At 37.2% G+C, this 22,439-nt stretch overlaps 2 protein-coding genes and 1 pseudogene across 14 annotated transcripts in view; 1 reads left to right on the top strand and 2 right to left on the bottom strand.

Moving 5' to 3' along the window:
* The window catches only part of LOC144646530 (ankyrin repeat domain-containing protein 13B-like), a 207,926-nt gene that overhangs the window by 91,552 nt on the left and 93,935 nt on the right, over window positions 1-22,439 (bottom strand). The window lies entirely within an intron of this gene.
* LOC144645832 (ARF GTPase-activating protein GIT1-like) lies at window positions 1,704-10,231 on the top strand (annotated as a pseudogene). The gene is made up of 12 exons (XR_013569340.1): window positions 1,704-1,773; window positions 1,829-1,928; window positions 2,585-2,696; window positions 3,058-3,164; window positions 3,554-3,592; window positions 3,704-3,787; window positions 4,060-4,128; window positions 5,486-5,572; window positions 5,769-6,018; window positions 6,291-6,483; window positions 6,877-6,940; window positions 7,416-10,231. The product of XR_013569340.1 is annotated as an ARF GTPase-activating protein GIT1-like (transcript).
* Window positions 11,628-21,716, bottom strand: LOC144646493 (nucleotide-binding oligomerization domain-containing protein 1-like). 2 transcript variants are annotated; one of them, XM_078506093.1, is made up of 3 exons: window positions 21,466-21,715; window positions 13,826-16,919; window positions 13,414-13,500 (listed from the first exon to the last, which is right to left on the bottom strand). In XM_078506093.1, the coding sequence occupies exons 2-3, from the start codon at window positions 16,884-16,886 to the stop codon at window positions 13,487-13,489; spliced, it is 3,075 nt and encodes a 1,024-aa protein (XP_078362219.1). In that variant the 5' UTR covers window positions 16,887-16,919; window positions 21,466-21,715; the 3' UTR covers window positions 13,414-13,486. The 2 variants fall into 2 exon arrangements, with proteins under 2 accessions (XP_078362218.1, XP_078362219.1); XM_078506092.1 differs by having other exon boundaries at window positions 11,628-16,919; window positions 21,466-21,716.

Here is a 22,439-nt window from a genome sequence, read left to right as displayed (position 1 = left end):
AAGGAGCCCTTCTTGGACTCCACAATGAAAACCAATGACAAAATATTTCAAAACTTTATTCCGAGCTAAAAGATTGGTTTGCACTTTTAATTCTGATTGTATTATTCTCTCACATGGAAAGCTTTTGGTTTGGACCTCCCACCCACCTCTCTGGTAATTCAAGTTTAGCTTTGTACTTCTTTCAAAGCTTTCAATGGTTTTTTAAACCACCCACCCCTCAAAATACCCAGTGTGGTGGGTATAGGGTATAGATATTCCCTGGAAATGTAAATTGGTCTAAACAACGGAAGTTGGAATTCTGTCTCCATTTCTAAAAATTAATGTGGTCTGGTTTTTGTTGCCTATTAAGTGAGTGATCCTAAGTGGCTCCAGTCACAATAGCTGCACTGTAGCTGCTTTTGTCCAGCACTTGGTCACTTTAAGCTAACCCTTTGTAAAGTGAATGGAAACAATGTTTAATGTCAATTCCTTTGTTGTTAATTAATTAATTCAATTAATTCTCCTCTTTTTAAGAAAACAAGAAATGAAAGTTTTAAATGAAATTTGTGTCCTCGAATTATTATTGGTTGTAAAATTATTAGAAATAAGGACAGTAATAAGTGCAGGACAGCCACATATAAAGAGTGTCATAATTGAGAGGAATGAGAACGGAAAATTTTAATTTTTTATTTTTGAACTTTAAATTATGTAATGGTGATCCAATCAGCTATAAGCAGTAATTTTTCCAGGTCACATGGATGGTTTGAGTCAAATTGTTTTCTGGTTAGAGGCAGTAGCAGATATAGGGGAGGGGCCTGGGCCCCCACCTTATTTTTAGACCAAATAGAGGCCCGTACGGCCAAGAAAATTTTTTTCGAGAATGCCCCCCCCCCACCTTATTCTAGGGTCTGGATGATTGCTCCCCCCCACCCCCAACCCCCTTATCTGAAGGTCTGGATCCGTCACTGAGAGGTGTCTAGCATTGGACCTGAATTATTCTGTTCCCCTGACATGCTGTATTTACAGGGTTGAATGAATGAATGAATGAATGATATAGGTGCTTATATAGCGCATTTACAAAGCTCAATGCGCTTCACAGTTAGAATTTTATTGGATGAGACCGGACATCAGCATATCAGGCGCCTTTGGCAGCTGCTATCCGTCCATGTGTATGATCTCACCCCACCACCCAACCCATAGAATAGAACAGACCACTTGTAACACCGGGAACTCCATGCCCTACTCTTTACGATGAGTGTGTGGGTTCTTTAACGTCCCCTGCTGATTGTAACACTGAAGATGCAGGAGACGGGGCCTACGGTTTATCGTCCTTATCCGAGAAGACTAGAACGCCTAACCATTTGCAGATGTAATAACAAAGGCAGCACGTTCTCCTCAATTATTTTAAGACCCTGACTAACAGTATTGTCTTTAATCAGTTTTTGCTGAGTTTTCATGTGCAATAACAACCAATCAAAAACACTAAACTGATAACTGTATAGCAATGTATTGATCATTTCCGTTGCAGCGTGTGTGAAGGAAGATTTCTATTCTTGACTTGTCTTTAAATTAAGCTATGTACAATCCTGGTCAAAACCTGTTGAGACAAATCCAGATTATCTTTCAAAAAGCAATATCATCACAACATTTCCCTCAAAATATCTTGTGTTCCCCCTCTGGGGGGGGGGGGGCGGGTGAGGAGTAGGGGTTTTAATTGTTCCAACATGGGGAGAGGTTACCGTATTTTTTACATGAATTTGTACAATTGCCTCAACAGTTTTGTCCAAGATTGTGGTAATTATTAAATTTATGTTATTTATTTGTTCTTCTACACATTATGTATTATCAGTTTGGCTAGCTACACAGAATCACAGTGCTCTTGTTAGTGATACGATCACAGTACCATTCCTTCCTGTTAATCCATCGTTCCCTACAACATTAGAAACCAGGTAAGTTGACAAACAGTATAAATAAGACTTTTTCAAACTCACAGACTTACAAGGTTGAAAATTTACACTGATGTGGGTAGGAACCTATAGCTGCCAACCCCCAGAGTACAAAAATCTGGAGATGTCCAGAAATCTTTGCATTGTAAGGAGATCATTTAAAACAATGTATGAATACACTCCGAAAATCAGACCGGGAGATTTAATGAAAAACTTGGAGACTCCCGGGAAAATCTGGAGAGTTGGCAGGTATGCATAAGTGACCATCAACAGTGTCTAGCCTATGTGTTTGCCTATGGAAGGTGGTCACATATAAGATCTTGAGAAGGCACACCACAAGGGATATAAATTTTAAATGATTCTTTGTAGTTGTTTCAGAGGCACAAAATCCATTGAAAATGCATTTCAAAAGGCTGCCTAGTAATTTGAAGAGATTTTAGTTTGCCCAGTGTAATTTCCAAGTTGCAAATACTGTTAGCGTTGTGATGAAGCAAATAAAATGACAAGGTTGCTTAATATGAGAGTTCCAACTATAGTGTTCTGACAAACAGAATCATGTTGGAATTTTGGAAAAGCAGTCGTGACTCACATGTACGGTTGGTTGTCACATATGACTGGTGGTCGCATAAAAATTCATCTGTAAAAAACTTGTCTTGCAGGGTAGACAGAAGTTGGCATTGTTTAATGCCAAAGAATTTGCAGCGTTAATTATTGATATATTGAATGATGCAAGACGACGAGAACAGGGATCCAATCCTGACCTCGCACAAGGTATGTGAACTCAGGGTTTTGTTTTTTCAATCTTCTTTTGCCTCACTAGTGATGACACCCAAAAGTTTGAAGTCATTTATCTTGTTCAAGCTTCACTCTCTCAACTCTCAGACACCTCAGTAAAGCAAACACTTGTGGTCTGTACATACAGTGTCTGTATTAACAGCGTTTGCCTATACAGTTGAACCAACTGTAAGTAGGGTTCCTTTTAGGAGAGGTGTCCACTTATGAGAGATTTCAAATATCATGTTTGCATATGTCTGGGACCATTCATGACTCGATGTCCTCAGTGCTCATATGAGGTGTCTGTATAAACAGGGTTTGACTTTGTTAGTATTTACTTTCTATCTCCCTTAACCAGGTTTTGTTGAGTCGCATATTTTCCCAATTGAAGAAGATGCTTATGATCATGAATATGATGAAGTACCTTCAGACGAGAAGCCAGTTGATAAAGAATCCACACCAGAGGTGATAAAATTATGTTATTATTCCCACCATGGTACATTTTCGCTTCCTACTGTACTTCAGTAAACAAGTTATTAACATTAACTTATGAAAATGGTACATCTTGAAAAAGTAAGCCAAATTTCATCTGGATAACCAATTAGTAGGAAATATGCATTTATTATTATTTTTTTATTTAATAAAACTCCCCAATCTTGGCAAACCTTGGTTCTTAATAGTCTGTTTTCCTATTTTTTGTGTTTTTATGGTGCATTAGCTTGTGCTACTTTTCTTTGGATCTTTGTTAATGAGATTTTATTAAAAAGAACCAATGATAAGTGTTGAGTCTTCAAACTAACCTGCATCTTTATCTTACTTAAAAGTAAATAATTATATACTTCCTTTTTTTCCAGAACCCATCAAAAATGACCACAAAAGTGCAGATTGAAAAGGTGAACACTTTTGAAATGTTTCTTTACGTTCAATTAAGCAAGTTGACTGTTCTAACAGTCTGCATAGACATTGACCCAAGCATAACTGGTACTACGCTACTTTGTTGACAGGGAACAACTACAAGTTTTCTAGCAGAAGACTCTGTGTCCATGGAGCGTTATTTAGCAGTTGAAAGTGCTCTGTCTACAGCGAATGTAAGTAAAGTACAATGAGAATTTTTGTACACGGGGTTGTGTTCTAGATGAGGAAACTTCAAGTGGACTTCTCAAAATCAATCAACTGGGATCATGTTAGAAGTTAGTGATAATTTGGGGTCAGTTGCCTAGACTAGTTATTAAGTTATCTATAGTTTTAATTGAACATTGGTGAATTTTGGGCAACTGAGTCAGTAATCTTGCAAAAGGCCTGTTCATAAACAAAGATATACAATTATATAATAAATGTTATTTATTTGTTACTTTTTCAGGCTTGTGTTCAACAGCTCCTTCAAGTGAATGCAAATCAGAGTCATGAAATTTAGAACCTCCAGGCATCGGTTAGGAGCTGTTACTGACATTATAATAAAGCACAGGACAGTCCTGAGGGGAGGGATCTGGTGTGGGTAGTGTTTCTGTCTCTCCCAGAATGCCAAATAATTACAAGTGTAGAGAGTTGGGGTCACTGATCTTTCTCCTCTTTAGCCGCCCTGTCACTTTCCACAACCACTGCCTTCCTCTGTGTCTTAAATCCAAGATGATACTTTGCCATGTCTCTCTGTATTTGCCTTTGGGTGTCTCATCCAAATAGAACAAAGCACTTGATGTCTGCCTTATTTTAACCTTACATCTCTCATCACTTTAAATGAGGCCACAAGGTACACTTGTCACACAATCTCAAAACCTTTTGGGCACTGTTGGAGCGAGAGGCAAGGGAACTGTAGACAAGTTGTTTTTTAAAGGGGCTACGTCATAGACAATGCATCCTGAAAAAATTGGCAATTTTTTTCAAGTTTGTCAATCATGATCTGTTTTCATCTTTGTCAGTCGAAACCAGTACTCCATTAGTGTTTTTCTACATTAGAATGTATTTCGAGGTTTCCTTCTATTTGAAAGTAATCAGAAAAATGACTTAAAATACCGTGACATACAGTACTGCCCGAAACTACTTACCCATAAGCACGCGGCGAAACCTCGTCCTTGCCGCGCGGTTGTGCCGTGAACTCACTGCGGTACCGCGGAAAGCTCAACCTCGTCTCGGACGAACGTGACCGAACGCCGCAGTAAGCAAGACGCAGTATACCGCGGTGAAGAAACAATAGTTACTGATAGGGATTGTCAAGCCATTGTTTTCGGTTTAATTCCCTCAAGCCGTGAAAAGTAATTCATTCAAGTTTACCATTCTTCGACCGAACTACGGACTACATTACCGCTCAGACCGAAACTTTATCTTGCAAAAAGTGATAAAATGTTCAAGTTCACAACGCATCATTAACACTTCGTTAAACACCTTTCCTTCTACTAGCTAGCTGTGTTCATATAGATAGTTTGACCGTTTTAATCACCGATTTACGCCAAATAGAAATGGAGATATTATTTCGAAAATTGCCGTGACGCTACAACAGCTACAATGTTTACAATTGACAATCGTTCCTTTAACAGAATGTCAAGATGTAAAATAAAGGCTATAAACAGTCTGTTACTAATTTGTCACTAATTTCTAAGTTAACCAATTCATGAAGGAAGATTTGGAGGATTGAAAAAAATATTTTTTTATATGAGTTGGACCCACAGCTGGATGTTTTGGTTATTCTGGGGTTTCGTTCAAAATATCAAGCATCTTACTCTTTGTGTTGACTCTACTCTTACAACTGTTTATTTCTGCTGATTAAAATTTCTCTTATAAATGGTTAATAGGTTCACAAATTAGAGGATGAAAACAAAAATTTGAGGAGTCAGTTAGGAATTCTTAATGGAAGTGATGATAACGTTTTTTCTCCTGCGGTGAGTAGAACATACATCTGTAACTATATAAATAATAGCCAAAGGGGAAGAGACTTGGTAGATACATAGAAACGTATACAGGGAATTCTTGAAATAAGTTTTAAAGTCTCTTTACTCTGTTGTGTGTGTCGGTGAAATGACACTCCTTTAGATTTTTTTTTTAACAAGTCACATATTTTCCATTTTATTAACTCAGGCATTCCAAGATGCAAGTGATGAAGATGATCTTGAGGATATCGGAAACATAGAGCCATATGCTGCCCCAGGCTCTCTCCTAAATCGCCAAACTCAGCCCACCACCCTGGGGCAATCTCACACCGGGGATGCGAGTAGAAGTAAAGTAGTTAATCCATATGATAATGTGACTGACTCACCAGATGAACCAGACGAAGAACATAGATATCTAAACGTCAAAGAGATGAGGGAACATGAAAGAATGAGTTCTTGTGAGTATTGTTTATTTTTGTTTTCTTGTCACAGTGCTATCGAGCCTATGGTTTTTTTTCCTTTCTTTTTTTTTCTGGTCCCAAGTTCAATTTTTTTCAAGGTTACATGTCTGTGTTGGCAAAGGATTAAGTCAGAAAAAAGTTCTCTCAAGCTTGAAGTGTGGCTACTTAACAGAAATCATTATTTTGAATTTAAATTTCTAAAGTTCACCATTCAAAGTCATTTTACTGCGAAATTTATAGTTGAAGTCAATTTCTTTTCTCTTTGCTAGCGGACAGCCCTTTTGATGAACAGTGGGATCGGGAGGCTGAGAAGCTGATCCACGCAGTAGATGATTTAGTTCATGAAGCCACAAAAGATATTAGACTGCAGCCATCACAGGAAGATGTGGTACGGTGCACGGAACAGATCACCAAGAAAATACAAGAACTGCTGCTGTCAGCACAGGCAGGAAGGCACAGCTGGTAAACATCTGAACTCAATATTTTCTATTACAGTGGAACTTCGATATAACGGAGGGCCAAGGGACTGACAAAATGTGTTCGCTATATCGAGGTTTTGTTATATCAAGGTTCTTTTCCATATATTTTGCTGTAACTGGGACGAAAAATATTGTTCGTTATTTCGAGGACTTTGTTGTACAAAGGTTCGTTAAATCGAAAAATAAGTCATTGTGGGGTTATTTAATAAAGTTAAATCCTGGTTAAACAACTTCACTGAGTCAAATGTACAGTATCAGCTTTTCACATTTGCTATGGAACAACCCACAGTTGGTAATTTAAGCCTACTTTCATTAAAGATGCCACATTATTTTCACCATCATGAATGTCTTTCACCAACTTGTGTTTTTATTTCAGTTTCATTCCCTGTTCAAGTAATATTTTCACTGCTGTAAATGATATGGCTAGCTTATTTCCTGAGGTAAGTTTAATTTAAAGATATTTTGTTTTTAAAGTATTTTTTCATGTCAGCCACTGTTAGGCCACATTATGTTGCTTAGGGACATCCCTTCTATTTTGTTACTTAGCGACATCCTTTCTAGAAAGAAAGATGTAAATAAATTACAGAAGGCTTTCGACACACGTCTCTGAAAATGAAAGAAAAATTACATGCCCCGAGCAGGATTCAAACCCGCGTCTCCCTGTTACTAGACAGGCGTGATATCCACTACACCATCAGGTCACCACGCTGGATACGTGGCAACTTAAAGGTGTGTATTGGATCCAACACGGTCAATCCACAGGGCATTTTTCTTTCGAGACATTTTTTCTATTTTATTGCTTAATGACATCCCTTCCATTTTGTTGCTTAGCAAATCCCCTTCCAAAAACCATGGGCTCAGTCTTTTGAAAGACCCTTCTGTGGTACTTATTCCATGTATGGTTGAATCTTACAGGAACCAGATGTGGACAGCATGCGCGTCTCACTTCATATAATAATAAAGACTTTATTTAAAATGAGGGTAACACTAAATAGCAAAGCTAACAAACCTGTGGCCCTCCCAAACCTTCAACTGATGAAGAGTAGTGCCGCCAGATTGCAAGTGGAGTGTAAGAGTGCTGTGTTGCCGGGAAACACTGTAGATATGGCGTTCCTCACTCAACAGGTCATACAATGTGCTTATGACATCGCAAAAGCTGCTAAACAACTGGTGACAACGTTTTCAGTAGATTACAATCTCAAACTAGTAAATATGTTTTTATTAGAAGATCTGTAGACATTTTATGAACAATTTAAATCTAACATTATTCCTTTCACTTCCCAGACTAACCCATATTTTATTTGGGTGGATAGCACCACATGAAAGTACTACTCAACAGCTTTTATTTGATTGGTCACACACCAGGGTTTCATCCACAGACCTAAATTTTAAGTTAGTCTGTACAGCATAATAAACAGTACCACATGAAGGAACTGCTCAGTAGCTTTCATTTGAATGGTCACGCACTTGGATTTCATAGAGCTTCCTTGTACATCATAATAAATATTACCACATAAAAGTACTGCTGTCTGCTCATGACATTCATAGTTTTTTAGCAGTGTTTCATCCACAGATTTAAAAGATAGAGCCAATTAATTACAGTGGAAGTGAAAAGGGTAATAAACATCATAATTTAAAATAAACATATAAAGCTCTTAGAACTGAAGACAAAAATTATACTTTTTATGTTAAATATTATGGAAATTATTTTGGAAGCAAGTAAGCCCCTAACTAAGTCAATAGCTATTGTACACAAGGGAGAAGAGGTTTTGGACATAGGAGACCTTCCTGTTGGATATTTAAAGAGAGCCTGGATGGGGGTACTTGAATCCTAGTAATCAGTGACATTTTTAGCAATTTCTGAGCTATCAGTTAAAATTGCAGCCCATTGCTTACAACTCAGTACATTTTGTAGATTTTGCCTATCAGTTTAAAAAATGCCACTTCTCAGCTGATGGTTAAAACTTTGACTAGTTGTCAGCTATCTAAGTTTAACCACATAACCCCATCGAGGCCCTCTTTAAACTTTTCCAGGGCAAGCAGCAGATACTGATCTGTTCTCTGAAATTGTTTCTTTTACTTTAGAGGAACAGTGTTTGTTAGTTTACTAGATAACATGACTGTTATGAAATTATATATTAATAACATTGTAATTAGCTTGACAAAGAGTTGTTTTCTGTTTAAAAGGCAGAACTTACAAGTTCTTCTTTTGTCGCATGCACCATTACTGCTTGTCTGACACATGGAAAATCAAAGGTGGCAAATTGTATGGCCAGTACCCCTAATTGTTTTTTACCTTGTTTCCTGTTTTCATTGCAGACACCACAAAAAAATGTCAAGGTAAAAAAAATATATATATATTTTGCTTTTTATGGAAAACTGAGATAGTTCCATGCATGCAGTATAGAATGCAGTATACAGTTTGGTTTATTTATTGTAACCAGGATGTTTCAGAGCAGTCTTAAATAACACCAGGGAGGCATGTGACTAAAACAAGAATCAATATCAGTAGCGTAGCTGTAAAAGAAGGCTGTTTGCGCAAGTGAACAGAACATCTAAACTTCCAGCTTGCTGTACCTTTTTACCCCAGACTTCCACCCCCTCCTTAGTGGCTCTCACCTCTGTACTATTTCTATTGCAAAATACTAGCCAAGGTTGCACAAAATCTCCCAATTTGTTCTGGTTTAGCCACCTTAGGAATCTCGTTTTCTGCCCTTTTTTTCCTGCCTCCTGTACAGTTTCTACCCCCTTCCCCCTATTTCCAAGTTCCCCCCCCCCCCACCTGCCTGTTTGTGTAGCTACATGTTAGTTAGATTTACCGGAAAATGAAACTAGAGAAAAAGAAGACATGTTTGATGAGTAGATCAGGGCCGTTATCATTAGTCTGAATTGGCTGGCCAGACTGGTATATTAGTCAAATTTATCTTGTAAATCAGTCACTGTATAAATAATTATTATACACTGCTGTTGGTGGATTTGAGGCCTGGGTGGGGATGCTCATTGGAAATTTTGAAAAGAACCCCTAAAAGAGACCAATCTGGCTGTGGCTCAAGCTTTTCATGACCCCGAAAAGATACCAAAAAACTAAGAATAGAATTTATATTTGTATATTTCTTTGTGTGCAGCCCTAAACAAGACCATTATGGCTAACAATATTGGCGTTTTGCCCAGAATACCCTAAGTGAGACCAAAAATCCAAAATTTACATCCCTAAGCGAGACGACGAGCATCCCTGCCCCTTTCATATGCGAGTTCCCTTCCTGGGATGTGTGGGAAAATCCTGTGATAAAGGCCCACTTCACATTCCCAACTACTGGGCTGGCCGGCCGTTTCTGACTAATGGTAGTGATACTTAGATGCAATGTTGAAGGAACATTAATGCTTTGCTAAAGTTAAGTCACAGAAATTTCATGTTGTTTAGCAACCAAGCTGACCAGAAAAGCAGGCTCGGTTTTGTATATTATCATATAATTTGAGGTAGACAACACTTACTCAAAGAAATGCTGTCATGTAGGTTTATGAGCTTGATGATCTGTGCCTCAAGTTTTTTTTGTTATAATTCCTTTCTTACAATTAAAATGTTTAGTGATTTATTCATGACCATGTACCATATTATACAGTCAAATAATATTAATACATAATTCCAAAAAATTATTACCATAATTAACATATATCCTTGTAAAAAGCAATAATACTTATAAAAATAATAATTATGCTTACTGATTTAAAAACTTGTGTTTAGCTTTTGTCTTGTCATTTTCTTTTTTCAGTTCTAAAATCCTGTAGTGTCTGTAAAGTGATCTTCAATTAGCAGTGTTGAAATTAAAAAGAAGACAACACTTGTTAACATTGATTTGAGCTTTTATCTGAATACTTTGTTACAACCATGGTGTATCACTAGACATAGTATCATACAACTTTTACGTCAGGCGTGTTGTGTTTGTGGTACAGTTGCAAAGCTTTTCGGTTAGGACGCAAGGCTTTGGCGACCAATCGATTTTTTGCCTTTGCTCTTAATGGATTTTCTTTGTGTCTTACCTCCACTAAGGATTTTGCCTACTAGGCCAATATGCTGCAAGACAGTTAACCTATTTTAAAAGTCTCAATATCCACATACAAATTCTCCTGACTGAACTTCATACATTTTCTTGAAGTAACAGTTGGGAGAATTTTTCAAAAGATCAAAGCAATTTCCCTTGAGTGATCTTTTTACTGATTCTTATAACCTTTTCTCATAATAAAGTATTAAAATAGTGAGGAGAAATTGGATTTTGGTCACTCTTGGTGACCATCATGAATGAAGCCTATAATATTATTGTCTCGGTAATGTTTTGATCAGTGGAATATATAAAATGCCAGTAAGGTGTTAAGTGAAGAAATTAAAAGCCATAGCTTGTACCAGAGGCCCATGTGGACTATGAAACAAAAGAAATCTTATTTTATTTGCCCTCCAAAAAAGCTGATTGAGCTTGTCATGTCATCTACTAGGTCAACATTTTCTTTATAATGCAGGTTGTTTATGTTGGTGAATTTTAGCTTATGGGGTCTGAGTTTGAATCTGGCCGGGTGCCATATGTGGGTTGAGTTTGTTGCTGGTTCTCGCCTTGCTCCGAGGGTTTTTCTCCGGTTTCCTCCCTCCTGAAAAACTAACATTTCCAAATGCCAATTTGACCTCCCGCATGAAAACCAGCTAGAGCCGATGTGGCTTCCTCTCTGAATACAGTATTTTTTTTTTAAATTATATGTCGCAAAACTCATCTTGTGCCGGTTTCATAGCCAAGCATAGTTTGTCCAAATCCTAATTTTATATCAAGCTAAAATTGAACACAACACAAAACTTCCTAACAAAATATTTATTCTAAATTGAAAAGCAAAAATTCTATATTTACATAGTTAACAAGTTACTAAGATCAGTTAAGAACTGAAAGTTCATCTTGTTAATCTAAATTTGTAAATAAAATTATCTACAGTTGTGAATACTTTAAAATCAATTTTGAAACTGATTGAAAAATCTTTAAAAAGTAGAATGGTGTCAAAAAACTTATAAGGAACAAAATTTTCAACAACTCTGTTGTCTTCTACATATTTGTGTATATACAGTTCAAATTATTATCACAGTGACTTAAATTTAAGTACACAGGTCTACAATTTCTGCTGAAACTTGGAGCAAATAAGCTCGATTAGCAAACTCTGAGAGTCTAGCCTTGTTATTCTTAAGTTGTGAATATCTACAGTTCTGTTACTTAAAAACAATTTTGATGTAAAAAAATTTTAAAAGTTAGAAGGATGTCATAAAAACTTAGGAACAAAATTATTGACAACTCTCTGGTGTCTTCTACAGTTCAAATTATTAACACAATGACTTATTTAAGTAAATCTACAATCGCTGCTTAACCTTGGAGCAAGTAAGTGGTGAACCTTTGAAACCAACGGAAGAGTGATTGCCTACATTAAAATTCCAGCTCCCAAGACAAAAAAAGATACTTTTTTTCTGCTTAAAAAACTTCTGCTGAGCTCGCACACCTGAAAAAAAATCCCAGCAGTGAACTAAGGCTGGAAAAAACTCATTCCTGAAAAATTTTTACCCGAAGCTTGCCTTGATCTGCAATGGTCCGATTTTGGCGCCATTTTCTTTTCAACTCACAAGGAGGACCTCTCGGGAAACACAGCATTGTTTTGATTGGATAATTTCGATCCTACATCCCAGCAAAATGTCGCCAAGCGTTGTTTTTCATTTCAGTTAAGGATGGGCCGATACTGGTTTTTCAAAACGATACGATATCGATACGATATTTGCCTTTTTTCTCGATATCGATATTATGACGTCATTTCCGTCCTGATGTCATTGGTTTGTCACGTGACCATACAAAGGACAGACCTGGCATTATAAATGTTAGCCAAGAATGCTGATTTTGGTCTTTTTGTTTCACTGTTGCATCAGCAATGTGTGGACATAAAGTCAAGGCAAGGAAAATGCAATTATTGACAAGAACATCAATATTTCTTTGAGCAAAATTGTATTTTTAAACCGCAGGTGCTGACCAGAAGACCGCAGGCTCAGGTCACGTGTGCAGTATCGAAAGCGTATCGAAAGTGCGATATTTTTCGAAAGTATCGATACTTTTCAAAATTGTCAAAATATCGATGTATCGAATATTTGGTATCGAGTATCGGCCCATCCTTAATTTCAGTTTGACAGTTTCACGCTTCTGGCGAAGGCTGGGTTTTCTGTTTGCACTTGTTTGAGTGCTGCTGGCTTGAAAAAATTTTCCAAGTTGTAAAGCCGGTTTGGTCTGCTAGAAATCCTTTGGAGTTGAAAAGACGATTTCGTTTCAAAACGCTACATGAAGCAAACACAACTTTCAAACACAAGCAATGGATTTGTTACCGTCGATAAAACAGCTAAGAATGATGTTTTGTTTTGTCTTTCTTTCTGTGTACAGTTTTCTTTGAATTTAGTAGCTTATTAAAGTGTTTTTGCCTGACATATATATTTGTGGTGTTTGCAACATGTCTTCTCCTAACACGATATTTTAACTGGTATTTAGCCGAGTGACCTTTGTTTATCAAAAACTCCGTAAATATAAAACCATATCTTACACAAGATGTTTTAATGTCAAATGATATAAAACACAAAAATTCATCTTACCTAGACACCTGTTGTTGTATTGAAGATGTAAAGCGACTTCAATCTTAACATGATTCATATCTTCACGCATCAGTCACTGACATGAAAACTTGTCTTCATATATTTTAAGATTGTTTTAAGTTTTTTTTACGGAGTTTCTGTTTTGTCTTTTTCAGTCGGTCACTCAACAATAATCTTAACAATTTGTTTAGTTGATATTTGTTGAAGACAATGACAATAGTTTTAAAATAATTTTAATAGAAAAAAAAGCAATTAGGATTAGCATCTCGGATGCGCTGTTTAGCTTCACGTGTTATGTTTGAATTGTTAATGAGGTATAACAATTTTACTTGACTATTTACAAGTTTATCACTTAAATAATTTAATCCTGTATCTGTAATATTATTGCTACTGAGGTCTAACGATTTTACTCTTGTATTAACAAGTTTATCACTTAAATAATTTAATCCTTTATCTGTAATATTATTGCTACTGAGGTATAACGATTCTACTTTTGTATTAACAAGTTTATCACTTAAATAATTTAATCCTTTATCTGTTATGTTATTGCCACCGAGGTTTAACGATTCTACTTTTGTATTAACCAGTTTATCACTTAAATAATTTAATCCTTTATCTGTAATATTATTGCTACTGAGGTATAACGATTTTACTTTTGTATTAACAAGTTTATCACTTAAATAATTTAATCCTTTATCTGTAATATTATTGCCACCGAGGTTTAACGATTCTACTTTTGTATTAACCAGTTTATCACTTAAATAATTTAATCCTTTATCTGTAATATTATTGTCACTGAGGTCTAACGATTTTACATTTGTATTTACAAGTTTATCACTTAAATAATTTAATCCTTTATCTGTTATGTTATTGCCACCGAGGTCTAACGATTTTACTTTTGTATTAACAAGTTTATCACTTAAATAATTTAATCCTTTATCTGTAATGCTATTGCCACCGAGGTTTAACAATTCTAAATTACTTTTTACAATTACTTTACTCAATTGTTTTACACCTTCATCTCCTATCCTATTGCCCCAGAGGTTTAAGCCCGTTAGTTGACTATTGTCATTGTCAAACAACTTTGTAATCTCTGCACCACCCAACGGGCCAATGTTATTATCGTACAAATTTATGAGAGAAATTTGTTGAACATGTTTAAACACATGCACTATTGCTGTACAGTTAGCAGGAGCGAGCCTACAATCACTAAAATCTACTGCATTAAATCTAATGTTTTTTAACTTGCTTTGTACTACGTTTGATTCACTGCCTTCATGAATACATTTAATAATTGTCAGTGCTAAATGTTTTTCGCTCTTAGTCGGCCAACAGGTAAATGTGCGTTGCTCTGACTCGAGTATCGTATCCATCAGCTGCCATTCATTTTTCTCTTCTGTTTCCTCGGGAAGCAGATCAGTAAAGATCTTTAATTGCTCATCTCGTTCACCGAGCAGACCAGCCACGAACTGCAAAACAACTTGCCATTCACCTTCATCGATGTGTTCTTCAACAAATGTTCTCAATTCTGCTTCATTCATGGTATCGGTTATATGCTTCGCTGCGAAGTATTCCTGAATTGTCAGATGCATGAAACAGAATTGTTCTTCTGTTTTGTCAGGGCTTATGTGATGATCCCGCATTTGGTAGAAAAGTGAGCTGTTTACCACTTTCAGTACTTCGCTTTTTGTAAAAATAAGTCTTCCTTCTTCTATACCTTTGAATGCGATTTTTCCTAGTAGTTTGAATTGCTGTTTTTCTTCCCTTTTCGCTTCACGGGGTAACTCGTCGGATTCAATTTCTTTTCTGCTAAGATGACTGTATTTTTTGTTGCGTTCGAAGAAAAACAGTCTCATTGCTTTTCTGTACAGGCTAGTAAGTTTTGTAGGAAGGCTAACATCATTTAAATCAATTCTTAATTTGTCCGTGTGGTACCGTACGTCTCGCAGCAGGCTGCAGCAAATGATGAAGCAGTTAACTGGAATGTAGCAGAGTGAAAGTATATTTGCATTCCCGCGGATGTGTGTCTTCATCTTTTCTCCTACACCGCTCAACTTTTCCTCTGCTTTTTTCGTAAAGTTCTCCACATATTTGTCGACTTGCTCAGTTGTAAAGCCGAGAATTTCAAATGTATTGTCAAAAATGTTGAGATCTTCGAGGCTTGACACTGCAGTGGCTCTTGTAGTCGTTAAAACGGTAGCTCTGGGGAGAAGCTCTCCACTTACTACTTTGAAATATAAGGAATGGATAGGCATCCGTTTCTGCGCGGTGTCTTTGGGATATAAGGCACGGTCAACGGTCTCGGCAGCGATTTTTGAGTGGTCTTTATATTCGTCCAGGCCATCGAACAAAATCAGGACTTTCTCAGGATTGTCAAGAATGTACTTCCAGGCTTCATCGGGGAGACGTTCCGGTAAAAATTCTGCTCTATCGAGTAGTTCACGAAGATTGAGCTCCCTGTTCTCTTCCGAGTTGAATCTTCTGAGCTTTATGAGGAAAACAATACTGTCTTGTGTGCTGTTAAACAGCTTATCCGACGCCCAGCCTCGAAGAAACTTGGTGCAAAGTAGAGTTTTTCCAATTCCAGGACGACCAATGATTAGACTTGATCCCTTTTTATCAACAATGTCTTCTGGTCTTTCCAGTGGTTGACAACGAATTTCGCCTTGATAATCTTTGTTTTGAATGGGGAATGCGCTTAATGCTTCCTCTCTAAAGTTATTGTATCTTAATCTATTTTCGCTAAAGTCGTATTCTGCTCTGTTTTCAATAAGAACTACGTTGGTATAAATGCCCTCAAACTCCGGAATTGGTGTTTTGCCTTCACCTTGTTTAGCGTTATTAAAGTGTGGCTCAAGATCTTGGAGCTTGTCAGTGCATTGCATGATACGTCCCTTCAGGCTTCTGATATAAGACGATAATGAAACAGTCTCTTCCAGTAGCACTTGTGCTTGTTCTTGCTGCTGGTGCTGCTGCCGTCTCAGATAAACTTTCAGAAAGTTCGAGTCATTGAGGAATTCTCTCCCTTTACGTACTCGACAAAGTACGATGCAGAAGAACTCTATCAGAATAAAAAGTATTAAAATTACATTCACCACGATCACAGCTTTCGCCCAGAAGGTTTTCTTTTCTGCTCTCTGATGTTGACACGTGTATTTAGTCATGTTCTGAATGTTGCTGGCTGATGCATTCGTCGCTTTACTGCTCTCTGGCGTATCATTACATTCGAAGCTTGGTGGGAAGTTGGACGGATAAAACAGTTGAGTTTGCAGGAAGATAAAAATTATTCCAAAAACCAATTTAATGCCAAGTTGACAACAGTACGCCTTAAACAGTTTGCGTGTTACAGGCGGGGGCTGATTCTCGGCATCTCCGTTTCCCAGTGCTTTCAGCAGTTTGTCAACTCTTGACTTTACCACCAGGGAATAAACCACGCAAACAGAGGCGATCAGAAAAAAATTAAGAACTACGAAGGCGAAGACGGGAACACCCAATTTGTTGTATAGCTTCCTGTACTGCTCGAGACACTTTGCCGTCTTTGTTTTCCCGAGGTCTTTTTCATTGGCATTTGCAGCACAGTGAAAATCAAACCTGGACTCACTGCTCTCGATATCTGCAAAGACGCCAGTCAGGGTAATTTCAGCTACGACCCAAAAAAAATTCACGAAATAGCCGAACGGGCTGAAGGTTTTGTGTTTCAAATTTTCTATCAGGCTTTCTTTCATACTATGTTGCATTGTGTACTTGATTCGGCTTTGTACTCACTGGATCTGTGAAAATAACAATGAGTGAAATTAGTAAAGTTCAAATATAACACAAGCCACATTGATCACGAGTTGGTCACAAGACGGATTTGGCTGTTGTTATTATTATTGATATTGTCAACTAGACTTCTATTGTGCATGCCTAGTTGAAAGGTAGCAGGTCACGTTGCCCCAAAGCCGGCTGAAGTTACGTCGGCCCAATCGTCCCCAAATAAGTTCAGTCGCCCCCTAACTTAAGTAAAGTATTCCAGTGTTGTAAATACATTATATATTGCTGAACTTGTGTAAGGAAAAAAGCAACAACGATCTTGTTAAGCGAGTCGCGTAAAGCACTGTATAAATTATAGTTATCCGGATGTTTTAATCATAGGCTCTTTGAGCAACCTCATGGTAATTCGATGGAGAACCGACCTTCGCAATTTTTCCAAATTTTTTCGCGTCGTTTTAATAATAATAATAATGATGATGATGATGATGATAGTAATCCGAAACGCGGTCAGTATTGAATAACGGTAAACAAACATTAATTTTCCCACAATGTAATACGCTGCACTTCAGACTTGCATAAGATTGGAATTAAATTTGTGTTTTTCCTTTGCATGAGTCATAGGTAGTTTTTCAAACACTTGAAGGCTTTACTTAAGTTAGCGGGCGACTGAACTTATTTGGGGGCGACATGACTTTAGTGTTTGCGGCGACGTAACTTTATTTTTGGGGCGACGTGACATGGATTGGGGCGACGTAACTTGGGGCGACCGTGCATTGGGGCGACATGACCCACATCCAGTTGAAACAAAGGGTCCTTTTAACTGTTCTCAATCGGCCTATCCGCACTAGCAGACAAAATTTAAATTGTCCATGACAAAACTAAAGGACAAATTTTGTCGGTCGGATAACTTGTATCCGCACTCAAACTACTGATGCGTTACAAACATATCAAATCCGACAGCTCTTCTGGTTCTTCCGCGTCCTTGCATTGCAGTCGGTCATGTTTTTCGGCTTACAAATCAAAGAAAACTTGCTAGAGTCCTTCGTTTGTTTATCGAATTACGTGGGCCTCGTCAGTATAAATATTTCGCAACGGTAACTGACAGATTTCGTAATAAGACAAGTCGCGCCACATCAGTTATGTATACATTAGATCAATTTATTCTCTGATTAATCAGATGCAGCGGATTTCACAATCAGTCTTTCCCGATTCGACCCGATTGAAATGTAAACGAAATGAACAACGTTCCAACTGTCTACAGGGCGTAGGCTTTTTTATAATTATTGAGTGTTCGCATTGACTTCATCAAATAATTCTTCCCGTTTTCCGATTAGCAGACCCCTCTACCGAACTATCATAGAAATAAGCTGTGTTTCGCAACTTTGTGCGCTTCACTAACTCAGTATTTTATCACTGATACACGTCTCCGTTTTGCTTTTCTCTTTGGCTAATTCTCAAGAATTATTTTGTGGCAGTTTAATCATTTGTCTACTGTTGTGTATTATGAACAGAATAACATCAGTTGATATAATAATTGTTCAGCGAAAAAAGTCACTAGTTAGATAAGCTTACATTCTAACCACACATATCCAGCTCTAACTCAAATAATTTTTCCCGTTTTCCGATTGCAAACTAAGAGAGTAAAATCAGAATAGAAACATAGTAAGTTATACTAAATATGGTGGAAAGTGAGCAGTATTTCGCAACTGTGCAGGCTGAAAGTTTCTGCAATGATGAAATCGTGCCACTAGCTGGAAAAAGAATGATCTAATGCGATGGTTTCTTTTCTGGACAAAGATGTTGATTTCATTGAATTCACGAAGTTTGGATGAGTAACAAATATGATGACAGAAACTGAATATACTAACACTAACTGACCAGTGTCTGTGAGATTCGTCCAGCTCTCTTCGCGGCTAATTCAGAAATCGCTAAATCCGGCCATAGCAAAAGCTATCGCTTACCTATAATTTTGCATGGCTCTTATAGAGAATGTATTACAGCTTTTAAAAGCAAAAGAGTGCAGTTAAAAAAATCAGTTTATGGAAGCATTCTAAACCATTCGGCCATAAGGTAAAGCTTTTTTCGTTCTCTTAAATCGTAGATGAGTCGTGTCTATAACGATGGCGCAAACATGCCAAGCGAATGTGATATCGATAAAAAAAGAATTCTCATGATTCTTGATAGATATAGAAGCGCTAACATTACTTTAAAGACGTAGTAGACTGTTCACAGTCCCATATTTTTCCGTGAAGTCGTAGAGATCGATTATTGGATTTGACGGCCACCACCTTAATTGGTTCCCACCATAAATCGCTAGCTTAATTATAACTGAAATTATCACAAATCTACGGCATATATCCAGATTAACCCTAAACATTTTATTGAAAAAAGAAAACAAACTTGCCTTAACATAGGGCAAAGAGCAGCAGACACTAGCAGGTTCAAAATAAAAGAGGAACTTGTGTGCGTGGATAAAGACTGATTAAAAACCCTAGTTGCGATGACATTTTTAGCCTATCACGCCACTTAATAATACATCGGACAGATATTTCGCAATGACGAAATGTTGCCGCAGGGAAAAAGAGTGGTTTTTATAAAATAAGTTTTGATATTTAATATTATTTAATATTTGATATCTGTCGTCTTTGTTCTGCCATTCTGGTGTAGAAAGTTCGGATGAAACAAGGAAATCACATTAAGAAACACAAACATTTTGCCAAGAAGAAGCTGCTTATATTCGAGTAATAATTTTTCAACGCAACATTGAACAGAGTGAAATTTCAGAAATTTAAATAATAATAACCTATTAAGAGTAAATATTTTAAAATATCCATGACAATTTAACGCATGGCTAATATTTATATCATTTTAAATGTGCTTTTTTCTTTTCGCAATCTTGTTTTGTTCATTTTCGAAATAAACCATATTCATCATCAACATTTTGAAGTGATAAAATGCGTCTTACATTGTTTTATAACTATCTTATTGTTTAAAAAAGAACCACTGAAAAATCTGACCAATTGGAGAATTTGTTGACCTTATTTGGAACGAAAAATACAAATCCTAAACAGAATTTTGACAAATGTTTTGACTGCGTGGTAAATGCTTTTGTAACTCTATTTCAAGCATGTTTCTTTAGCCTCGGGCATCGCCTCAATGACTTTGCGAGCGCGATGTCTCGCATTTTTATTTGCAACAGCGGTGTCCAAATTTCGTCGACAAGCAACACAAGAATAGAAATTATAGGACAAATCTGTTACTTTTCTAACTTACTTTGCACAATTGAATTTGATTCATTGCCTTCGTTAAGGCATAATAATTAAAATTATTATCAGTGCTAAATGTCACTCGCTTTTAGTCGGCCAAAAGGTAAATGTGCGTCGCTTTGGCTCGTCAAGTACAATCATAAGCTTCCTTTCATCTTTCTCTTCTGTTCCCACAGAAAGTAGGTCAGTGAATAATCAATCAAGGCCAGCCACAAACTACAATTTTAAACTAGGTACCATGCGTGAAACTATAGTGGAAATGAGCAGTATTTCGCATGCAACTGTGTACGCTATACCAAACTCAGTGTTTTATAGATGTACGTCCTCTCCGTTTTGGTTTCAAAATCGAGCTGAGTGTGTTGCTTAACACAATTTATTGAGAAAAACCTCTTTGGCTAATTCTCAAGAATTGTTTTGTGGCCGTTTGTCTACTGTTGTACTGTGAACAAAGTCACTTCAGCGATAAACTTGAGATGTCACTTGCATTGCGAACATGTTTTCACGACTCACTGTTGACCATTTCATCGCACGTTTAACTTTAACGAGTACTTTTAGCCGGCACATTTTCTAGTACTCAATCAATAGTTTATGACTTAGGAGCGAGGATTGATCATAAATAATCAACGTACGTAGTTTTGCCTGTTTTGCAAAGTTTCCGCACATACCAGTCGGCTTAACTGTGAAACACAGAGCAACATTATTCCGTCAAATATTCGCCCCAAACGTCCGCAGTTCTGCAATGATGAAATCATGCCACTAGCTGGAAAAAAGAACGTTCTCTATGCGATAGTTTTGTTCTGGGCAAAGATGTATTGTTAATTACTAAATTTATTTGGATGAGTAACAAATATGACGGTCGATGATTTGGAGAAACTAAATATACTAACACAGATGACCAGTGTCTGTGAATTTCGTCGCATTGGCGGCTAATGGTTGTCGAGTATAGAAGCCACTAGATCACATACCAAAACTATCACTTAATGTACTATGGCATCTAAGAGCAAAAGAGTCTAGTTGAAAAAGCTTTTCCTTCTTCTCTTGAATCGTAGAAGAGTTGTGTCTAAAAAGATGGCGCAATCCTGCCAAGCAAATGTGACTGATCGCTAGAAGATAACGCTGGCTAGAAGTAGAGAAGCTAACCTTTATACCTGAAAGAAACGCTTCGACTAGCGTTGCGGTTAAGCCGGCAATTTATGCGGCGTACAATTACTGTGCCATTGAAGTTACTAGCTAGATTAGCAAAGATTCTAACCACATACATCCTGTAATGTTTTAAAAGAAGAAACAGAAAACCAACCTGCATTCACGGAGGTCCAAAGAATAGCTGGCCGCGGAGTTCAAAATCAAAGAGTTTTGGAGTAGAAACTAAAGTATGGACGGCGTATATCTGGATGGATACTGCATTTGAGGAATGAAATCTTCTGCCTCCTCGACAATTAGAGTCCCCACGCACCTTTTCTGTCATTTCTCCTCCCCTTGGCCATATAAGGAGGACATTTTTGTCAAAAATTGAAATTGGCATGCATTTAGTTGGCCTCCTACGCAGACACTATTGTTCACCATCGCATATCTAAATTAAACTATTAGAAAAGTGATTGATGGGTATGACATTCACTACGATCGACTAGTTGAAATGCAGGATTTTTTCCTCGTCCTTCAAAAGCTTGCAAGATTTTTTTGTGCCTTTGCTGTGGGCAACCTTTTATACCTCAACCGGTATTGTTTTTCCAATGAAACTATTTTGACAGAAATGTTTGATAACCAAAATATATTTAAGCAAGGGCTACCACTGAGAAACAAATATATCCGTTTCCTTGACTGAACAGGATCTAATTAGCCATAACTAGGCACACCCTAGCTATATCTAATCATAAAGTATGTATACCGAATTCAAACTGATACTTTGGGAAATGCTTTTAATTTGCACTCTATTTCAAGCATGTTTCTTTAGCCCCGAGCATCGCCAATATGACTTCGCGAGCGATGTCTCGCACCTTTTCTGCAACAGGGCATTTAAATTTGGTCAACAAACAGCACAAGAATATAAATTAAACCTTGATCTCCCATGCTATTCCAATTGAGGTCTAACTTGGTTAATCTGATTTACTATTTTATAGAAGTGCTTCATCCAAGTTTTTTATACCTTTATCTCCTATCGTATTGCCCACGAGGTCAGTCAGTTGACTATGCCACTATTAACTCTTTGTATCTCTACGGCAACCCAATGGACAAATTTATGAGCGAAATTTGTTTAACTCTCGAACACATAGG

The sequence above is a fragment of the Oculina patagonica genome, chromosome 3 (assembly GCF_052425735.1).
Source record: "Oculina patagonica isolate OP01 chromosome 3, crgOcupat, whole genome shotgun sequence".
Taxonomy (NCBI): domain Eukaryota; kingdom Metazoa; phylum Cnidaria; class Anthozoa; order Scleractinia; family Oculinidae; genus Oculina; species Oculina patagonica.
Note: the sequence above shows the minus strand (reverse complement) of the source record. Positions and strands in the feature narration are given on the sequence as shown.